This window comes from Hylaeus anthracinus, unplaced genomic scaffold (assembly GCF_026225885.1).
Source record: "Hylaeus anthracinus isolate JK02 unplaced genomic scaffold, UHH_iyHylAnth1.0_haploid 11981, whole genome shotgun sequence".
Classification (NCBI taxonomy): domain Eukaryota; kingdom Metazoa; phylum Arthropoda; class Insecta; order Hymenoptera; family Colletidae; genus Hylaeus; species Hylaeus anthracinus.
In genome coordinates this window covers 2,314,909-2,338,324 of record NW_026534329.1, presented here as the reverse complement: position 1 = coordinate 2,338,324, position 23,416 = coordinate 2,314,909, and the positions used below count along the sequence as shown (strand labels likewise).

The window sequence follows — 23,416 nt, the reverse complement described above, 5'->3', positions numbered from 1 at the left end:
GCTTCTTCCTCAGCTTGTACTCCGACAAACTATTCGGCGATAACAGCACTGTTTCCCCCAGCCAAGAAAACATTAATAGCTTAGAACAAAATAAAAAATTGATTTCGCGAAAAGAGAACTGGATATTGGTTCCCACGGGTACAGATGTACTCGATGGCAGAGAACGAAATATTTCTAATAAAGATTGTATTTTTGTAGGCGGTCAGTGTTGCAGCATACATAAAATAAAGCAATTGATAATTAAGGGCAAGGAAAATAAAAATCACGCGGTGACGGGTGGGTCGATTCGCGATCAATTGAGGGTTCTATCGAGAAACGGACTGAAACGACCGTGCAAGGTTCGCAGAAGCTTGATAGTAAGGAGTCGATTGAAAAATCCTGGAAATCCGAAACACGAACGTTCGCCTCCCTTCACAATTTTGAAACGTTTAAAGTTAAGGATTAGGCGGAGATTTTGTTCTTTACCAGATACATCTAATATTGCGAAAATGTCGAGAACAATTTCTTTGTTCAATAATGAGGATAGTTTAAATAACGAAGTACTTGCAAAAACGCCACGAAACGCTGCACTGCGACAAAATAGAAGTGCTGATGCTATCAATTGCACAATTGTTTCAGGTGACTGCTTGTTGCACGATAATACATGTAGTATAGTACCAGGGACAAATGAACACATAGTCGAACGAATATCACGATTTTATTAGCGTTTGGCGGTAAAAGTATAACGTTGAGGGTTGGATGGGAAAATAATGACATCAGAACAGACGAATTTATTACAATTGTCACATTATTTTTGTGCGAAATGCAATTCTCTTCGAAGAACAATTCTAATTTTAAATCATATTTCTGAACATCGAAAATTACGTCGTTTAATCGCTGGGCGCCTTTGGAAGACGCAGAAGTAATTATAGCGCAAACTCTCTGGATGCATTCGAGCAAGGTATTTCATAAGATGCGAACATAACAGAAGTGAATGAATTCAGCAGTCCAAAATTAGAAAAAGTGTCGATGTAAACGCTCGTCCTGACTCTATTCCCGATTTGTAAATATTTATACTGTCCCGTTAACGTTCGTTGTAAAGTTAGCTATCGTAACTAATTCCATTGAAATATTTACACTCCAGCTCTCACGGATGATACTGCTAACTATTTGTAAACGCTTGTATAACCATGAACCATGAGAGCCTCTCCTGAAAGACAGTAATATACATTGGACATTTGTTAAAGTAATATATTAACACGTATTAAATATTTGAGAAAGTTACGACGAAATTGCTTGGCTGCTTGATAAGTGAATCTTGTATTACCCTCGTGAAACTGCTCAGCAGAATCTAAATAAAAGTCTCGAATAAGGAAAAAAAAAGATAAGCAATATTATTTACTCGTTAAATATAAATTGGAATTTGAACTGTAGCAATAAGTACGTCGCAACGAACAAACAAAAATTTCGTACCATATTAATACATATTAATTATAAAATCTTATGGCCAATTAATTTCGTCCTAACCATACTAGCTCTTTCTGTAAAGATGGGAATATAAAAACAGCTGCAATTCGAAGACAAGGTCATCTACGACGAGCGTTTGCATAAACTTTCTTTGTCGTCATTCCTCTGCGTCGAATATACCTTTCGATTTATGTCCACATTTTGCGAATCACCCTGTACGTTTGAAAAACATCGCCGATACATGAGTCATATGTGCCTCGTGGTTGAAAATAATTACAACCGATGAGCGACTGCGGTGTATCATCTTTTTCTCCTTTATTAACCGTTAATTCGCTTCATTAACTGTTATTATATCTGGTCGCCCGAACCAGTTTAGTCCTCGCTAGTAGCCTGTCTACTGAGAATCTTTAGAATTGTAGCGTAGTAACAACGCGACCGTAGTCGAACTATTTGAACACTCTCGGAATCGTACAGATCGGATTTTTGGAGGCCAAAATGAAAATCCTTAACGTAAACTTCCATTCACTTTTGCACATATGTATATATGCATATATTTTTTTCCCCGTTCACATTCATTCAGCCATTCGACGCAAACAATCGGTTGAACATGTCAGATCAGATACACCCGTAATTTTATAGCTATAGTTAACTCGCTCGATCCATGATTACCGTGTAATTTGTTATTCAATATATGTATATATATTAAATTTCTTACAAGCTACGATAGATTTTACGTGAGTAAAAAATAAACGAATTCAACACACTGGTCACATTCAGAAGACTATAACGCCGTTGTGTGACAAAGACTCGCGTGTACATATGCTGGGTTACACACAGGCCAATATTAAGTAACCATTGTCAACACACCACACTCGTAACACGATGCTGCGTATACGGATACAAACGAAAATAAGGTTCCGATAATTAGCGTAGCAAACGTAAGAAATACGAAGCAAGGACAGCGTTGACGTTTGATTGCGGACATTTAGCGAGCGCGACCTTCCACGGGCGTTGGATTGGGAAACTTCGTAACGCAAAAACAGAGGTCGAGGAAATTAGGTACTGATTAGAGCCATATACATTATATTACATACACTGTCGATATTATAAGCGGACTGTACGCTTACAAATACTCGCTACTTACTTATACAGCTGCCTGCTACTTTCAACACCACAATCAAATCAAGATTCACTGACCGTCCAAGGTTACCCTGTTATCACCAATATATCTCGGCGATCGTAAGATGTCGGCGAAATTTTGATTCGACCATAGACACACGTTTGTACGACAGAGTCGATTGACGTTTAATTATCGTTACGAAGCATGTTCGGTCGCGACGGTCTTTCGAATGCTATTGGAGAAATTAACAAATGCGAGGAACTGAGTACATTGCCGTTTCAATTTTCTAACAAGTCTCCGTGTGTATGCGACTCTGATAACGAATTTTAGATACGTGTTCCGTTCAAACGCGAATTCGAATAAACCATTATGCTCGAAGCGAGAAACTTTATACCGATCTACACCAATTGACGGTTTCCCGATCGCTCGGGAAACTTTCGTCTTAAGAGTATTTTTTCCATTTCCCTATTTCATTGAAATTTGCCTACCCTCTATGAATAAATATTCTTAGCCTGTTATAACTGTTGGAAAAGTATTAAATAAGTCGTGGGCTCCTATATTACAAGAAGAAAGATGCGATAACACGAAAGTCTAAAGTTTAATTATTTTAAATATATATATATATATATATATATATTTATATATACATATATATAGTATATAATATCTGAGTTTTTTTTCTACGATTGCGTTACGTGGTGCAATTGTATATGGACATTTGATCGCCGTGTAAATTAGTTGTCTTAATAGCTACGAACAAAAGTTATGGACAATCCTCGATGATAAATCTACTAACCAGTGTCAACTGTACTTGAAATATTCTTTTCGCGATAGTCGGATATGTACAAAAATATTTACAGATACATTTACACTACCAGTATATATATAGTCAGATATCTCGCGGAACAACTTAAATAATCCGTGTACAATGGTTGCAATAATTTAAGTAAACAATAATACTTCACTATGACGAATCTTTGATTAAAGAACTTATACAACTAAAAAGTACTTGCAATCTACAATTAGCTGCAACCTCTCCGATAGGTATGAAGATCTCTCGAACTATTAACGGTAAAAATATCTATTATCTTTTTTTTTCATTTCTATTGTTACGCGTAAGTGAAAAATTCTAATATTCAACCTTACAAGTTTAAGTCGAAAAAGGTCATTGTATAGTAGGTATCCACAAAAACTAATTATTTTGTTTGTCTTTTTTAAATTCAGTTCACTGTAAGGCGCTTCTTACACCTGCAAACATTTCTCGAGTCTTAATAACGACCAAAACTACTTGAAAAAACTGCGATGGTCACGCAGCTTTATGAAAACTGTCGTACTCTCCTTCAACGAAACGAGTCTACAAAAGGAATTAAGTAATAGATGAGTATTCCACGTGAAAGAAATCGTTGAACTACGAATTTTCTCCCAAGTGCTACCTGAATTTCGGATGTACAAGTTGAAATCCTATTTCTTTTTTTTTTTTTTTCGTGAACTTCAACTTGGTCAAAGGCACGATTGACGTAGATTAATGTATGTGCAAACTATTGTCATTAATAAAAGAAAAAAGAAAAACGAAGAAAAAATGAAAAAGACTTGATCGTGAAGAAATTAAAGTAACAATAAATATAAGCGATGAGAACACTACCTTTTGTACAATAAAAATGTACAATAAAAAACATTGCGTTCCCTATAGAAAGTATTTGGAGCAACTACCTCAGTCCTCGATCTCAAAAAAGGTATCGTTGCGGATCCCGCTTTATTATTTTTCTAAATCGAGACTAAGGATAATAAGTAGCATTTCTTTAATTCACACCTTTGGTGTATTCAGCTTTCAGTTGACCCAACACTGATTTTATATCGGAAAAAGTAGGTCGCTTTTCAGGTTGTAAGTCCCATGCCTAACAAAGATCGTTTAATTAGTAACGGTGTACCAGCGCAATTACATTCTCTTAAGTGGACACTTTCATACGTACTTGTCTCATAATATCATATACTTCGTGCGGACAACCATCTGGTGGCTCCATTTTGTATCCTTTTTCCACGCACTTTACAACATCGGCCAATGGCTGAAATCAGGACAAAGAGGACTGTCATTACGAAAGAAGAAGAGTCAAGTACTTGGAAAAAGGTACGTATTCATAGTACTCACAATTCGTGGGTATGGTACACGTCCGAAGGAATAGATCTCCCATAAGAGTATCCCAAAACTCCACATATCAGACTTATTTGAAAACTTCTGAAAACAGAAATTTCAAGTTGCGTTTATAAGACTTTCTAAATTTGCTCGACGAGTGCTCAGAGGAAGGTATTCGAATTGTGACGGTCGATGAATATAGAGGACTATAAAACATCAGGATTACTGTAGTATGCTTTCTGATTTAAATATATGTAGTCGCAAGTAATGTATCGTAAGTGAACTTATGATATTTATAAGTCTCGTGAACAGTCTGAGTGTATAAATATAATTCCTGATAGAAGAAAGGAAATATTGCTTTAATAACAAGAGAATTAAAGAGGAAATTTTTATTCTGGCCCCACCATATGAATCCAGTCTGAGCGATCACTCCGCCTAAACTATGATCCGACAAATGAAAGAATCGACTCGCCAAGGGAAGAGGTTCCCAGAAGAAACGAGAACATCCACTCTCTGGGTTTCTACTTTCATCGGAGTGCTGTCACACTCCGAGCCATCTGAGCCGCCTGACCAAGACAGGAAGAAGTGAAAGACTCCCCTCTACAAGGCAACTGGCGCCAGATCTCCAGAGTCGATTCTTTCACCGGACCTAGGCTAATTCTTCGTAACACATGTGCAACACGTATTTACATTCTGCTTTAAAGCCTCTGGTGCAGTCCATTTGATGGGCAGCTTGCCGCCCTCGAGGGAAAAGTTCTCGTCCCGTGCCAGACCAAAGTCGGACACTTTGGCAGAGTTGTCCTCCGCGACGAGAACGTTTCTCGCTGCCAGATCTCTGTGCACTACGTGTCTGGACTCCAAATACGCCATGCCAGCGCACGTGTCGCTGAAACAGAGCGTTAACATCGCACGGTTACAACCAATCCCGCTAAAAACGTCAACGAACGTCGACTTAAGGGGGGCAGACCACTAACATTCTTGAAAACTCAATTTTCTTTGCATTTCACGAAATACACATATTTCAAGAGTGGCAATGACACGTTAAGAACACTGGTTCCTGTTTCTTTATAAACATTTGCTGAATACATCACTGAAAGTGCTTTTACAGTGGCCTGCCCGCCTCCTGAACAGCTTTGCTACGTACTACGCGAAGTTGATCTGATCCTTCTTTGAGACGTGCAACCTCCCTCGTGATCTCAGGTAATCTACCAGGGACCCTTTGCTCATATACTCGGTAACCAGGTACATGTGTTGATTATTGAAAACGAGACCGAGCAGCTTGACCAGATTGTCGTGGATCAGCGACGTCATCAGACTAGCCTCGGCTAGAAACCTCTGCGCCGCCTCGCTGTTGTCCTTCAGCATCTTTACAGCAACCCTCTCGCCTCTGTAAACCCCCAGCAATACATCCCCGAACTCTCCTTTGCCGATACACTCCCTAAGCTCTAGTTCGTGGGTCTGTATCACCCAGCCAGCCTCCATGAACGCCTTTGGGTTCACGCAGAAGTCCTGCTTCCCCTGCTTCGGCAAGGACTTGGTCAGCTGCGTGCACAAACCGTCCGCGTCCTGCTCGTAATGCTCGACCAGCAACGCTAGATTCTCGAAGAACTCCTCGTCGTCGATGGTCAAGTGATTGTTCTTGTATTTCACTCTGTAGTGCTGGACGCGGCCTTGGTAGCACACGCACAGCGTATAATCGCCAGGGAAATTCGTCGACTCCCGGACTAGGAACAGACCGTCTTCTCTCGGTCGCAACAATCTCTCGGCAGTTTCCCGCGATATTTTCCCGTGGAACCATCTGCAATACGGTGACCAAGGTGATTGTAGGCGTGTAAGTTTCATCTGGTCGATGTGAGAACGTGTCGAGGTGAGAATCATTGGATCTTGAGACCGTACACCGCCGCTCGAAAGTCTTAGCATCGGATGCTGTATCGTTAATTAACAAAGTCGAGGTATTTGGTGTGGACTGTGATGGTTTGAATATCTTTTTTTTTTTTTTTTAATGATTAGTTCGATGAATTAATCGATTTTACTAATTTTTAATGAATTTATAAAAATATCTTTGTTACGTTTCAAATTTATTTACTCAGTTTTTTTCATTTATATTTAAACTCCGACCAATAACAAGACTCAATCGGATTAAATGTGAATATGTGCAAGAATCATGCAACATGATTTCATTTAAAATCCAAATATTTCTTGTACTTTTTGGTAAACATAAAAATGAGACGAAAATCTTTAAAAGTACGTTTACATGAATATTTTATTCAGTAATTGTACTAAGACGTTTGAGTGGCAGTGTACGTACGTATTTTCTGCAGTCATCGAGAGCATCAGTATCATACTGAGTGAGGCGCCTATCGTGACGATAGTATCGTTTAATCGGCGCATTTAATCGTCTCAAGGTTTTACTTATCGGGATTTAAAAGTCACTGATATATTCTGAACGAGAATACACATCTTCTCATGGATACAGTTAACATTTGCATTGAATATCTCTCAACGTATAGAACACCTCACTGCAGTGGTTCTGAAACTTTTTATACTGACGTCCCACGTATTTCTGTAAAAAAAAAGAAATATCGTTCTCCATCCTGACATATTTTTCATAAACCGACACTGAGCTACAATTTTGTTAGTATTTATTTTATCGTGAAACTTTTATTTTTATAATTATCCAAAATTAAGAGCAGTGTCAAAAGAATGAACAAAGGGACTTCTTCAATGGATCTGTTGATATCTGAATAAGCTTCTGCATAGTGATAGAGCTTGTACTGTTCAATTTTTGCAATGGTGACAATATGACGAAATTGATAGAGCATTATATTCTTAAAAAATTCTGTATACGAGTAAAGAAAGAAAGGAGACATCCAATTCGATACGGTAAATACTCTACAGACAATGTAGCGCTTCCTGTTGGTAAGATTCGGTAATGTAGAACCCTAACTAATCGAAGGATCTTATCGACAGAATGCCATACATTACCAATAAAGCGACCTGCTGTGTCGATCGAGTGCTCTACATTACCAGCAAAGCGACTATTCTTACGAACTGAAGTCCTACGTTACCAGTTAACAAAAACTTATCTCGAAAATAAATAGTTCCAAGGGAAATAAACCTGTAACCACCACACTATCGACCGTACTATGCTGCTACTGTTAGCAGAGTTCTTTTAACATGAAGACATCCCTTCTAAAACTCCCAAAGTACCTTCTAAACTAACAACCAAAAGCACTCGAGTCCGCATATCCTTACCTTCAGAAATGTCAAGCTCTATCACTCAAACAAAAACTCACTTTAGTATCCACGAACCCATAGGGGAGATACCCCTGTAGGAATCCTCTCTGAAACTATAACCAGAGCTGAAAAAGGTTAAGAACCACTGCTGAAATGATTTCGAGCGTGTGAAGGCGTGCAATGAACAAATACGTACGGCATAGCGTTCAGTTTGACCTCGTGCCTCGGATTCGCCGATAACGCAGCAGGATTGCTAGGATTCGTGACGTTCGAGGTGAGGATTACCGGCGGTGTGCCGGCGTTTATGTGACTGGTTATGTTTGGAGAGGTGACGTTCGGATGCGTAGTCATTGTCGGTGATACTGGATGGGACGGAATGTTACTTGCAGACAAGTTGGAAGGAACGTTGTGTTGTGTCGTGTTTTGTAGAAGGGGATGGGACGTTACGTTTGAGGGGATCGTATGGTGATTTTGATTGCCATCGAGCTTTGCTTGCCGCGCTGGCGCTGACACATTCGGGTATCCGCCACCCGCATTGTGATACGTTGGCATCGCAACTCCCGCGGTGGCCTTTGCGAACCTGCAAACGACAACATCTGTTTAAGTACTCTTTTAGTCCCACGTTCAATTAGTTGCTTTGCAACGCGTTTCGCCGCCCCGTAGGTCACTGACGTTCGCTGGCTTCGAACAAAGCGTTAACAACCCTTCCAACTCGACATTTCCGATAGTATCAACTAGCGATTCGAGGTTTTATTAAAATCGATGTACACAAATATTATATTTTATTGTTTTACGTGGCTTTACATCATGAAAGACTCCTAAGATCAATTTTGCTTCCAATCTCGTTGAAGACGGAAAATAATGGGGGAGAAAAAAGTTGAATGTTACAAGTTCCATTTTTCTGTGACCTTAGCTTCCACACACGTGTATCGATACATATGCGAAGCGCAATTGCACTCGCCTTTTAAATGGAACCATATGTTACCTTTTAGGTAGATCGATTATTCGCGACATTCTGCGAATAAAAATATCAAAGATATTCGAAAATGAACGCTACAGCAAATATTTTATGTTAAAATATATTCGAAGAAGAATCGTACGAAGTAAATATAAGATAAAAAAGGGATTTTTGAATTGTATTTATTTGTTATTTACGTAAAAATTGAGGGGGGTAATATTGTACCCCAACATATTAAAGGGTTAATAATGCACGAGTTGAATTGATTAAAATTCATTTTTCCTAAAGGATCGAAGCCTTACTTGCCATTTCTAAAAAATCAACTAGATGAAAAAATATGTGGTTCTATCTAACGCAAAATGCAATTGCCATTGCAGGTGCGCAGTTGTACTTATTTAGAAGAGGTGAGTCATACAAGTATATAGACCTTGGTACACCATTGAACTTCTTTCTCTATCCTTTTTCTCTACCTTCAACGAAACAGCAGATCGCTGCAATTACGTGACACATAACGTGTAACACCTATTCTACGAAAGGAGAACGAGTCGCAACAACGTTGTCAATTGAAATAGTAAAAAGGGAAGTTTAATACACAAATGATTTTATGTAACAGAAACAGATATTTTTACATAAAAAAAAAAATAATTGAAAGTATACATTTTTCCTAAAGGAAAATTTTTTTTTTCCCAAGCAACTACAATCGACTGTCTTATTTTTTATCAACGAAATGGAATTTAACGCTCCGAATCTGGCAATGTATATTCCACCAAAAATCACGTATTCACGACAAAAAGTCTCGAAGGAATCTCGAGGTTTCCAGAAACATACCAAGTACGCGGGAATTCACTCGGATATTGACACACTTCCACAACAAGGCTAATCAAACGTAACGCGCTTACGTCAAAGTAAAAAACGTTTACCCACGCGCCATATCCACATTAAGAGTACTTGAAAATGTCAAAAAATGGCACTTTTCTTAAACTACAGTAATTTAAGAATATTCTTCAAATTCTAACTGAAGACACTATAATCTTGTACTTAACCGTATCTGTTCTTTATTTTTTAAAGTGAATACTTTTGATTTTATGAAGAATCTACGCGCCATTTTTCCGAAAATCAATATTCTTCCAAAAGCTAGGATTAGGTACTAGTTCTAACATTACTTTCAAGAAATGTGTTAGTTTTATGTACCACTGCTCGATGTAAAGCATGTTTTTTTTTTTTTTTAGAGATCCTCTAGTAGATCCCTCGTATCTCGAAAATTCTTGTGTTACATCTTTAAGCATATATCTCTCGAATAGAAAAATAATGATTACGAAATACATCGATCGAACATAAAAAGAAATTCGCGAAGCAGGACCTTTTTTCGAGCTCGGGAGCACCCCTAACCCCTTAACGCGAAAACGGAGATGTATCGTGAGCCGATACGCGAGTGTTGAAATAAAAAGGAGCACGGCTATCGTGTGTCTCAAAGACAAAATCAACACTGGAACCACATGCTCTCTCGGTGCGAGTCCCCCACGACGAAGTAGATCTTTATGAGCGTTGCTCGCGAAACCAGATATCCGAAGCACGCTCGCGGTAAATGCAGCGCCAAAACATTCTTGATCAGTTTCAATTACAAAAACTGCCATCGAGAGGTGGAAGGACACGCGAGACGCGAGGCAACCTAATTCGCTGCGCAATATTTAAAGTTGAAGGGAAACCATCGAATTGGAGATCTATAGTAGGAGTATAGGACAATTCAGGGATTTATCGAAGGTAGATTTACATGACCGATGAGTTTGAGCTTTGAGTAAAGAATTAAATGCCGCCCTCGACAGGTGAGAACACGTACGAAAATACAGCAAGATACATGTCCCAATAAAAATTAACGAAGCGCAACAACTGCAAGCCCATGCTCGCCATATTCAATCCTGCATCCGCGTACTAACGTGAGCATTTAATAAGGCTGTTAGTTTAAGTGGCTATTGTTCCAACACATACAACACCATCCGTTCATTCCGTCCGCATAATAATGCGTTAGACACCGATAGACGGACGTGCGCGAAAGATGAATCACGCCTGTATATTTTCGAAACGGTCGGGAAATGAATAAATCCCCACTTAATCCAAGCACCACTCGAAACAAACACGCCTGCTCTCCTTTGAGCAATTCAGATTCACTGCGTACTTAATCCTCGTATTTTTTTCACGGTTTATTAGCCGCCGCGAGAAGAATTTTCTATGTTTCTGAATAACAGTCTTTCCACGGACATAACGTTAAACGAACCGGTTGGTACTCGGGATATTCCGAGCTACGAAATTGAAAGTTATGCAGGAAACTTGAAAACAAGCATAGGGATACTGGAAACAGTTGAATTTGAAAGAAAACTGATCTGGAATTCTTTAGCAATAATTCGTGACTCAAAAGGCTATAAGGCTTGTCCCTTGAGTAAATGCAGTCAATTTGAACTACGAGACATCTCGTAGTTCACGATTTATACACAACGTTTATTTATTCAAAACGATAACTTCTCGTTCCCCCTTTATAAAATATTCCCATTCCACGATTCAAATAATACAAATTCAAATTTAACGAGGAATGAATAAACAGTTGTTTACCATGTATTCGTTATTTTTATCTAAATAAATGTTTACGTCCATCTCTGGTGCAGAAATTGTTCGGCGCGCAATTTCCTCGGTTTCCCCGTGGTATATAATCAGAGGCATCAGCGATGAAACTAAATCCGTTGCACGAGCAAATATTGAATAATTCAGCTGGAGTTTATCCTTGGTCGGTGTCTATGACGACTGGGTTATGTCACGCGAAAATATATAGCTGCAGTCGGACATACTAATACAAGAATCGGTATTACGCAAGCATAAGTGGCCACATTTTGTCGTCCTCTTTTCGAATTTGGAATGATAAACCGTCTTACGAGCTGACCAACGAATCTAATTCACGTTGAATTTCAAATTTCCCTCCTCTGAGTACTCCTTATCAATAATGCAACACGCCTCGTATCTCTGGCGCTCCTGAAGTAAGGATAAGAATTTTTTTTTTTTGAAGTAAGGATAAGAATTTTTTTTTTTTTTTTTTTTTTTTTTTTTACCTAATGTATTCTGAAGAGAACGAATGAAATCGATAGAAAATTATTAACATTCATACTCCATACAGAAGTTATCCTACTTTACTTTTCTTAGTGGCGGAAAATATTTTTTCTTACCTAGAAAATAGTAAAAATATTTCTTATCAATGTTACTAACCCAGCCAGTATGCCTTCCTCGCGTTTTGTGAGGAATTTACGACAGGTGATAATAGTCCCAACGATGACGGTAATTGAGGTAAATATTAAAATTTTTAACATTATACGCGGCGATATACACTTGGTTCAAGAGCGTCGATCAGAGTTGAAGAAAAAATTATTATCTAAATCCATTGCAGACCAAAATAAAAATAGTTATCTGAATGATAAAGTGAAACTATATTTCACCTTGAATGAATCGAAGCTTACTTACGCTACGAATAAATTGCGATAAGTTTTAATTCACCTTATTTCGAAAACACTGCCTATTTTCTAATTTCAATTTTTCTTTAACCTGTCCCAGTTTATATATCGATTAGTTTATTTATAAAATTATTAATTTGAGGCTACAACGTCGGGATAATATTGATAATAACTGCTCCAAAAGAGACTCACGCTAGAAAACCTTACGTACAGGGTATGCCAAACATTTCCAAACATAAAATAATATAGCAGGAAAATGTACTTACATTCAACTTTTATTTGCATATTTCCTTTGCACATATTCAGCATCGAAATTATTTCTACAAGTTCTTCCCTCGATTAAGACTTAGTCAAATTAAGATTAAGATTTAGTCAAATAATCAAATTACGGCCCAGACAACCACGAATCAGTTTGGACTTACTCAGCGATAGAGTTCCAGAAAATTATGGCTTCTACGTAGCGCAGAACCAACATTCGTTATCGAAGATAAAGCAAAGCGCCTCGCTGGTAATATGAAATTTGAATATTTATCAGGGACTGCGCACATGTTACCCGTGTGTTTAATGATAACCGCAAAATTGGTTAAGCGACTGGCTACAGGTTACGTTGGAGTTCACCGTCGATGATCCGAGTACAGCCTACGGGAACTCTCGATAACATTATTTTGGGGAATAATTAAGCAGTACAATATTAATTAACGTGTAACGCGCATCGAGGATAATTAATAAAGTCCGGGCAACGAGAGACCGAAAAGATTAAACAAATGAGATCCTTGTAAATGATCTATTTTCGATTCGAAATCCTGATTCAATAATTGTTTAGAATTAATACAGTTCTGGTAATTTATTTACATTTGTGAGAAACATTGTGTCATTTACAATCTATAAGATTGCTGTTCCTGTCATTCGCGATTATGTGCGTATTTCCATGGCCTAGGACTTTCATCTTTGACTCTGGTAAAAAGAGAGGAAAGAAACAAGCTTAACAGCTTGGTAATTAGATTCGACATTAGACAAACAAGCAGATATCAGCTTAGATAAAATGTTTCTCATTTTTCCATCTCTGCATTGTGCGTTCTGAATTTCGTGACTTTTTTGAATTTTTAATTTTTTTTAATAATATTTGACACTCTTGCTTTTATTTTACAGTACGAGTTATTTATTATCAAAGTGTTGTCGGTAATATATATAATGGTCTCTTAAACTTGACAAAAGTAGTGTCAACTTTCGCATATTTGAATAAAATGAATCCTGCCAATGCCAAAAGCTTCCCCACCACAATTTCAACATCTTCGCGACACGCGTTTCCAAAGTGAAACGACAAATTCGCTTTAAACGACGCGTCAACCCGTTCCACGGTGCGCATCAACGCGAAATACTGCTGAATATAATCCATTGTTACGGGCTATAACGCGTACAAAAGCTTTACGCTCGCTAATCCGCTGCAAAAAGCACACGCCCGTGGTGAACCGACCCGGTTCTATCGAGCATTGCGAATTAAACCGCGTTTCAAGCGAGTCAATTAAACGCATTTCGTGTACAGTGAGAATCGAAAACACAGGCTTCCTCTACGACAAGTTACGAAGGATGATCCGTTCAGGGAAAGTCCTCGAAATGGGGATAAAACTCATTCCGTGAAAATAAGTACGCGTTTCGAGACCTCACTCGTGTTTTGATTATTAAAACAGTTGCTTTTTTTTTTTTCATTTTCGGTTACTCTGTGTTCGTATAAACATTTTTCCTTAGTTTCGTTTTATTTTCAATTGATTCATGCTTGTGATCGGGATACTTTTACTGCGATCATCATCTTCTTAATCATTATTACGCTTCACAATCTTTCTATTAAGTTGAATTTCGTTCAATTAAATTTGTATGCCAAGTAATATGAAAATTCCTACTCTTTACTTAAAAAATAAATTAATAAACAACCCTCCACTACTATAAAGCACGTGCAACTACACTTTCCGATGAAGACTCCATTTTTAAACCACATACACATACATTTCACGCATTCGAAACATCAATTATGCCGAGCAACACGAGAATTTCCGTTCGTTACCTGAAAAATAAATTGAGACGTGACTACGTGACCAAATGCTAGTAGTTTTGCACGTCACTGTACCCCCAAACAAATTCATCGGCCACGCTCCGTTGAAACTGGTTCCCAAGTAACTCGATAGTCGTCTCGCGAGGAAATTGATCAATTTTGGGGGACCCCAAGAGCTGGTTCGCGAGAACGAGAAACAAATCGTCGCGAATATCAAGCAAGAAAGTTGAACGCGTGACCACACGTCCCCCGAGAGGATCGAGAATCGTTCTCTTCCCCTCCAAGAGAAACCCGCAAGGTGCCTGGCCTCGTCTAAAGATATCAACCAACGCGAAAGGAAAGCAAAAAGAGGAAAAGATGATCGCGCAAGCCTATGCGTCGCGACGAAGTGACAAACACCGCGAATCGCGAGCATGTTTGATCAATTCCTCCTGCTCGACTCGATGACGTCGCATCGAACCTGTAACTACAGGTAATTAAAAGTTATCGGTCCGTGGACGTTGTCGCGAGGAAAACTTGTCTCAATTATAGTAATCGTAAACGAGAACACGACGTTGCAACGCGATAGAATCGCTCTGTATTCCATCAGAGGAATTACATTTTAAATCAATGTGGAAGACACTTGTGTTTTCACGCTTGATTCTTCTAGGGAGCAATTATTTATCTTGAAAGATTTATTATATTCGACATTGTTGCTATCGTGGAGTAAACCTACGTCTACAGAATGGAAGATGCGAGGGAAGGGTGAAACCACCCCTTCTGTCAGAGTTATTTATTTTATACAAGATTATTTAATTTTAAATTGCCTAAATTTACTTTATTTCTGAGCTCAAACGATTATTCATTACTTTCACGCTAGATTCTTATACAAATTGAAACACTGCTTCACGTACAAGATGTTTCTATAAAATGTAGGATATTGGAAAATACGAACTTTCTTAGAAAGGACTGAGGAAAAATAAGGAATAAAGGATCGCCCATTTTAGAGCAGGAATAGAATTTTCTATTGTTCGGATAAATACGAAAGATACCCTACACTTGAAGGAAGAATGAACTTCAAGATTGAACTGGTTTGGTAAATAGATTTATGTGAATTATTGTATAGAATACTTTAATCCCTTCTGTTTGTCTAATCAGTTAAAAGCTAGAGCGTTGGCTGAATTTTGGTAGTCCGTTTTTACATGCATATATGATTGAAGAAATAAGACCAAATAAGAAATAAGAAATCGATTTCAAGTTTGAACTGTGTAATCAAAAATGAACCCTCTATTTGAGAAACTTTGAATTTGACCAGCTACTGTTTATAGAAAAAAATTCTTTTTTGTATTTCTTTCTTCGTAAAACCATAACGATATCCTCACAGAATAAAACACCGATTGAATCGTTTATTTCAATTTATTCGACTTGCGGAAACCATGTCAGACAGTAGCCAGTGTTTATTCTGCGGCCAATGACACATTTGTACGAGGGCGGTTCCAGAAGTAACCGATCGAACAAAGAAAACACAAAAATCTGGGGAAAAAGTATGTTTATTTCTCAACATAAACAAAAATGTAATTCGCTCTTTAAGAGATTCCGAGAGGCGCCAGGGTAACTAGGCGAGAACGCGACAGGCAACGAAAACTTTCGACCGTCGTGGCCCACCGTTTTGGGGAGGTGGGGGGGGGTCGCCGGTTTTCGCGTAATTTATGCAAAGCTTATTCGCGCCGATGTCTCGTAACCGGGTGCTATTAATATCCACGGCACGCGAGGGAAAACGCAGCTGGGCGAGAAAAAGAAGAGACGAAGGCCCCGGGAGCAAAGAGCACGCTCGACAGATTTGCTCTGGTGTGTTTCTCTTTAACAGTACACGTTACTGTACCGTGACCCGCCGTTTTCCATCTGGCGTTTTACCGCGTTACACGCGCCCGGGCTCGGCTGCACGCGTTCACGATTTCTTTAAACGAAGAAACGGACACACTTTTTCCTTGGGAAGCGTAACGACACGCCGCGAAGAAAGGAAGCGGGGTGAATAGAATAAGAGCAGCAACGTTCGCCTCGGTTTTGCTCGAGGGCCAATTTCCACTTTTTGCCACCGTGTCGCGAGGTTGCGCGATTACTGAGCGATTAATTCACCGCGGTTAGAAATATTTTGAAAGGTCGTTGCACCAGTTGCGTCAAAGGATACGTTTGTTTACCACGTTCAGGCGTACCTCCTTAATGGAAGTCTGAATGCGAGCATTGACGGACGGTTTTATGGTTTGATCTGTTATATCAAAGGGAAATAAAAACCAGTCACAGATCGAGAGGAACGCGATACTGTACGAGTACGTAGAATGGGGATAACGACGAGTAATTTTGCCTACGACGACTAGCTATAACGTCTGACCTAATACGCCTCCACAGTAGGCAAGACAGCTCATTTTTTTCTCCTTGTGGAATGGAACTGATGCTTCTGTGTGGTTAGATTAGGCTAACAGGGTTCGTAAGTTAATACGTAAAGTCTTAAGACCTAGTATTTCCTAATTGAAAACAGATCTAATCTTGATCTTTCGAACACATTGATATTCTTAATTACTGCAAAATGCTGTTCACGTACTACCAAAACATAAATAGCGTAAACAAAATAAAATGTAACAGTAAAAAAAGGCTGCAAAGAGAGGGACTAACTCTGAACGAGAATATTTGTGATTTAGCAAGAATCTTGAGCTACCATACATGGTGCCAAAAAGCAACAAGTATGTTTATGAGAGAGTAACCTTACTGCACTCAATTTTTAACCGTTCCTGTGTCGACCCACATGCTCAACTACCTCTGTAATTGTGGCAATGAAATTGGAATAAACAATCTGATTACGAAAGTATACAAGACATACTCAGATGCTGAAAGAAACAGAAAACCATGAAATATCAACGAAGGAGATGTTAAATAGAAGAAGTAATATATATATAATAAATAATACAACAATAATAAAAACAAGATATAGGGTTGAGAAGTCAAATATTTATTTAGTAAATAAGTTAGTCAGTAAGGAAAATTGTTAGTATTGCAAAGGTGAGTGAATAAGGGATCAAGGAATCACAGATGTACGATGAAACTGAAAGAGAAACGAATTAATTAGTAAATTATCTATCTACTCGGACAATCTACTGTGCAAAATAATTCTTGCTACGTATTCTCGATTCGTAAAACGCGTCTTCACGATAGTAATCCTACTAGTAATTTGTAGTGTCACATTAGTGTCTTTCGCAGTCGCTACAGAAATAATCATTTTAAAAAATTCTGAAAGCGAGAGAAAGTTGCGCTGATCTTATTACAAGGTTGATGCTTGCAACTATTTACATTTCGACCTACATGTTCGACTATTTTTGTAACTGTAACACACAGATTGGCATGGTCGACTTTACGTTACTAAACGACGGTGAATATGAAAGTTTAGAAGACGAGTATCGTATCATGTAGGTGGCTTTTTAATAATCTTCGCGAAGATTTAATACCGTAGACACACCATTACTGGTAAATGATCGTGAATGGTGATAAATATTTAAAAATAATAGAGTCGTGGACCAACTCAAAACGTTTCGAAAATGAACATTTAAGTTGAATAAAATTAATTTTCCAAAGCAAACTAAATATTCGATTTATGTATTCTGGTTCTTCCAATAATATCCAGAGTAACTCGATTTTTCCAGTAATACTTCTAGTACGCCCGATACCCGGATAAGGATCGCAGGCACGATGTGGAAACCTGGAAACGTGGAATAAATGTTAGAAAAAAGGAGAAAAAAGGTGTGAGTTGTGCAACAGAGGAAGACAGACATTAAAACACTTTATGCATGACTGTGAGAAAATAGAAAAATGTGGTCGATGGAGAAGATGTTAAATGAAAGAAGCAATATAAATAAAGTTCACTGGATTAAGAATTTAATTCAGTCGAGAAATAAGGTAGCGAAACCAAACATTTAGTTAGTAAATAAATAATTAGTAAGGATAATTCAGTAGCGGATAAGAGATTAAGGAATCACAGAATGTGTATGTAAAAGCTGAAAAAATCAAACTCTCTCAATTTCTGAGCTGAAAGGCTCAAATTAATGAAATATCCATTTATCTTCTAGTATATCAACTTATCCCCATGAAACTTCCATAAAAATCTCAAGTGTTCCATTTCAAATCGAATTATTTGTATCGTTCGAGCACCCTGAATTTTTACAAGATACTCGAACAATCGATCTATTCGAGCACTTGACTGAAAGATTCACGCAGTTTGAATGAGTCATGTCAGACACTCCTAACGTTGCTTAATAATTCCGTCACGTTTGGAACCGAAACGCATTCTGACTCACAGAAGAATACATCGCTAAAAGAATCCTGAATTATATTTTCTACGATTATTTCTTTGCATCGTTTTGCATCGTAAAGTTCCGAAGGTTCTGCGTGAAACACTGCTCTCAGATAAATCTAACTTGCTGGCAGTGCATGAACCAAACAGACCGAGGAAATTAGCATAATCGAGCACGCTTTCATTATCAATTTCCCAAGATGAAAATCAAACACAAAGCAATTATACCAAACATCGCGTTACGCTGTTCTGGCAATCCTCGGCCAGAACCATCTTTCTAATCGTCTCTGGGGCGTACCAACTTTTCATCTTTTTACCAACACTCTCAATCAGATGTGCCCTTTGTCTACAACTCGGAGAATAAAATGCACCCATTGTCTGCGTAATCACAGTAACACGATTCACACGAGACAAGTTGGAATCGGTATCGAAGGTGGCACGCGAAACTTGAATGGCAAAGCGTAAAGAAAGTATGACGTGACCCAAAAAAATCTCTGTCGGGGACCGCGCCGCGCCAAAGTTCGGGGATTAATCAAGCTTGGCCCGAGCGAAAGGGAACGAAACAGGAAACGAAGAAAGGTTTTATTGTTCGCGGAAGCGCGGATCGTCAAAGAACAGCTGTGAATTCGCGAACGCGTACGCAATATCGTTGCAGTTCGGTCTGCACACTTTACAAAGACGCTTCTTGTTCCAACGGAGCAATTATATCGGCCGTAGAAATTAATTCTGTGCCTTTATATTCAATCATTTGTAACTTTCGTTGAAGCAGAAATCTATAATTGTCATTTTGTTATCATATGTTATATTAACAACCTTCTGGGTTCTCGACCTGGTCATTACAATGAATCATATATAATTATGTATATCATCATTATGATTATATGATTATGATTATCTTTGTTATGATCAGTACAATGTATGTATATGTCCATGTATATTTACAAGATACTTTAACGTACTAAACGTGTTTTTAAAATAATTCTAATAAATTCTTCCAAATGTATCGTTACCTTATTTCCATATAATTAATTAATTAATTAACGTACATCGTACACATTTATTCTATTTTTGGCTTCCATGTGCTAACAGGTTACTTATCTATTTCTAAAATAGATTGCATTCTCATCGCATCAACAATTACACCGTTACTTAATCATTTAAACGACACAATAGAACACTGATTATCCAGGAAAATTGAATAACATGCGACAAATAGATAATGGAATGATGTCGGCTGGATTATTTTGGCGAAATTATTTCTACGTCCAAAGTACAAGTATCTAATGCATAACCAAGTAGTCGACATTTATGCAATCAAACTGTCCAGATAACAAGTGTTTTATTGCTTGTTCTATTTATAGAAGAAGTACTTAGAATCGTGGAAAACGCTTGGAATTACCTATACTTCGAGATGATTGTCCATCCTCCGGGTATATGCCCCTCTGAAACAGAGACAAAAGTGGATCCATTATTTATTATTATTGTTAATCAAGTGTGGGAATAATGCATAAACTCATAACGAGATATTGGCGAAATTTTGATCTAGGAACGGAGCACGAATAATAATTTATCTCTGACTAATGAATACATTTCCATTTGAATCATTTATTGGTAACCGCTGTATCGGTAATCTAGTTAAGATTGATATTCATCAAGGCAGTCCTTTCTTCAGTCATTTTTTTTTTTTTTAATTCCCAAACTAGCCACTCTTCTCTTCTCTTCTCTTTCCAAACACAGGTAATCTTTTATTACACAATAAAGGTATGGCGACCGATAACGTTTGATCATTGGTCGCGCAAACGTCTTGTAACATTCAGCGCAAGGTTGCGGTCGTTCCCTCTCACTCTGGTTCCGAGCTCACTTAAGGCCTAATTAATTAGGTAAGAAACACGCGTGAGAGAATCGCCGGTTCGGCCGCAAATCCGCAACGGAAAAACGTAGATCGTTGGCTCAACTTTTTTTTTTTTATTCTACAGGCTGCTTCATTTAAACCGGCATGATTAAATATATCGCGAGGGGATGTGTTACAGGTCGATGAATTCGTCTAAACAAATGCTATTTTACTATGAATAAAAATATGTAAGATTTCATTTAAAAAAAAATTAATTTGTATGCTAAATCTCTCTCGCCATTTTATTTACAACAAAATTATTTACACCATATTGTTTGTCTATTTTAGCCAAATAATTTGTGTAAAAGCAATTTTTAGATAGTCTCGTCTCCTTACGAGATATTTAACTAGCCCGGTTTAAACGAAACACCCTATACACGACTGTCTATGTACTTCATTTGTGCGGCACACGTGGAAAAATATCCAGGAAGGAAGAGCGGCCCATTTACAACGTGCAATTATGCATTGTGACTGAATTATTCGACGAGGATGCCTTGTGCCGTTCGTTAACCGTATAATTAGCCAATTGCTAATTGCTCGAGTTCGCATGAGCTGTTTCGCTCACCTCGGAAACGAATTAACTGTACAAAAATCGTGGAGGGAGCGAGGAGGTCAAAGAAGATAAAATTTGTATCTCGATCAAAATAGTAAAAGATTAAAAAGACTTGTAACCAAGTATCTAATTATATAAAGAGATTTTCAAGTAAATCGTTTCTGTTGCGTATTATCTCGGGGATTCCTTCTTTAATTAAATTTGAAATTGAAAAATGAGGAAATAATGCTTGAAATAGCTATTGTTTCGAATGAATTGATATTATTTTTATTTCTGAATAACAATCGAATGCTCCGAAAGAAATGATTTCAAATAGTTCTTTCTTATTTTCGTTTCAATTAAAATATGTGCGGGTTTGGCATATATCAATTGCCTAACTTCACTTGTCGGTCTTTCTAGGGTTATTCGCTTACGCAAAGTCTAGTCTTCGTCTCTCTTTCGTGTAGGTAGAAAATACAGCGTAGTACACGTAAGGATAGGCCTAAAAAGGCGAACCGAAGGATAGAAAAACCGTGGCGGGAAAATTGGAATGCAAAGGACACGTGTGCGTCTCGACGCGCCTCGATTATTGCCCACCGTTGACATCGAACGTACCGATGAAATTGCTTCGAAAACGTTTACGTGATTCGACGAGCGATTGATGTGACAGGTAATCGTTCTTTTTATTTTCTTCGAGGTTCGAATACAATGCAACGATTTCGTGTACACGTCTCGACGATACCCGTTTCCGTTTCGCTGCGTTTACAAACTATTCACCGCGGACACCCTTGCGAAATATTATTTTGCCGATCTCTGTATAAATTCAAAGTCAATACTGAGAAGTTAGTGCCAACGTTATTGCCTCGTTAATGCAAGCGCATTACATAACTACAATTTACGTTGCACGTTTATCTTTTATACATGTTAAGTTTCAAGTAACGAGTCCCTTCGCTCTGCCGCGATGATCGCTGATTAATGTTTATATACATTACATAATATAATCTGTGAGGAAATATTAAGTCTAGCAGCGACATGAAAACAATACAAATGGAGAAACTGCTCCGAAATGATTCGAATGAAAAGAAAGACTTAAATTCTTGTTAAAAATTCCGATCGTCTGGATTCTCAAAAAACGAATTTCGAGCCAATTTGTGAACATTCCGTGGCAATGAAAAATACACCGTGTCAGGTAGATAGGTTCTGTGTATACATGTGATACTTTTTGCGGAACTGTACGTGGTAAAAAGCGAACCGCGATAATGTCACCGAATGCCGATGTAAGATAGTAGGAAACACACCGAAAGCCCATTATTTCTCTGTCATTCGGTGCATTTAGAATGCAAGTGCGTGTGTCATTTAAATAACGCCCACTTTTAACTCAAGAGAGAGTGTAACAACTCGAAATGTAATCTCTGATCGAATTTAACCAGTTTCGCAATTCGAAACGCGATTGCCTTCGTTCGATAAAACGATCGTGTCTCTGTCATTTCGACGTTTAATCGAGGAGGGAATATCTTAGAAGAGGAAGACTGGAAACGTTTTAACGTGTAACAGTACCGCAACAGTTTTATCCAGCGCGCGAATACGTCGGAAATTTGGTACTCACCTTGTTGTATACACGGATTTTCCTGACGAGCCTGCGGACAAACACAGGTAGCACAATAACACTGTGTCACATGAACAAATATTCATAAAAACCACACGAAACAACGATTCAATCACCTCGCGAAACGTCACACTCACTTTGGTCGAGCGGCCATTTTGCTACACACGACTCGAGTGAAGAACACCTTGATCTACGAGAGACAGGAGCTTGAAGTTATTCCACTACAGGGAGCTGGTGATTTCAATGGTACCAACATTACGAAATCATCATCGCGGTTTAGTAAAGAAATCTGACAGATGGACAAGTTCTAATATTGACTGATGGCAATTACCAAAGAGGATTAGAATCCCAATCCTCTTTGGCAATTACTGCTAATACGACAGACATTTTATTTGCACCTACTTCTATATGAATTAAATGACTGGCTTGGAGACACTTTTTACAATTGAATGTAAAATACTTTGCTTGGTAATAAATTGAATAAGTAATATTATAGGAATAAAAAGATATGAAATGTCAATTACAAAGAGGAAATAATTCTACGATAACTTTACGATTCTTTCATAAATTATAAGTATCGTAATAATTTAAACTCTTCTAAAACTTGTTATATTTAAAAATAAGAGGTGATGTAGAGAA

The 23,416-nt window shown here is 38.1% G+C and overlaps 1 protein-coding gene across 3 annotated transcripts; it reads right to left on the bottom strand.

Moving 5' to 3' along the window:
- Positions 1-755: 755 nt before the first annotated feature.
- On the bottom strand, positions 756-22,980 carry LOC128885496 (tyrosine-protein kinase CSK). Of its 3 annotated transcripts, XM_054139574.1 has the most exons (9): positions 22,778-22,980; positions 20,148-20,190; positions 8,131-8,514; positions 5,842-6,495; positions 5,388-5,583; positions 4,713-4,799; positions 4,537-4,629; positions 4,377-4,461; positions 756-1,189 (listed from the first exon to the last, which is right to left on the bottom strand). In XM_054139574.1, exons 3-9 carry the CDS (start codon positions 8,484-8,486, stop codon positions 1,146-1,148), a joined length of 1,515 nt encoding a protein of 504 aa, XP_053995549.1. In that variant the 5' UTR covers positions 8,487-8,514; positions 20,148-20,190; positions 22,778-22,980; the 3' UTR covers positions 756-1,145. The 3 variants fall into 3 exon arrangements, with proteins under 3 accessions (XP_053995549.1, XP_053995548.1, XP_053995550.1); XM_054139573.1 differs by lacking the exons at positions 20,148-20,190; positions 22,778-22,980 and adding an exon at positions 12,650-12,810; XM_054139575.1 differs by lacking the exons at positions 20,148-20,190; positions 22,778-22,980 and adding an exon at positions 12,650-12,808 and having other exon boundaries at positions 756-4,461.
- Positions 22,981-23,416: the final 436 nt, after the last annotated feature.

What these genes read in the sequence shown, in the direction of transcription:
- LOC128885496 (XM_054139573.1), bottom strand. An exon ending in GATCAGATCAACTTCGCGTA is followed by an intron (nt 5,584 to 5,841) that starts GTACGTAGCAAA and finishes GCTCTGTTTCAG; the next exon opens with CGACACGTGCGCTGGCATGG. An exon ending in GAAAGCTGAATACACCAAAG is followed by an intron (nt 1,190 to 4,376) that starts GTGTGAATTAAA and finishes ACTGTCTTTCAG; the next exon opens with GAGAGGCTCTCATGGTTCAT.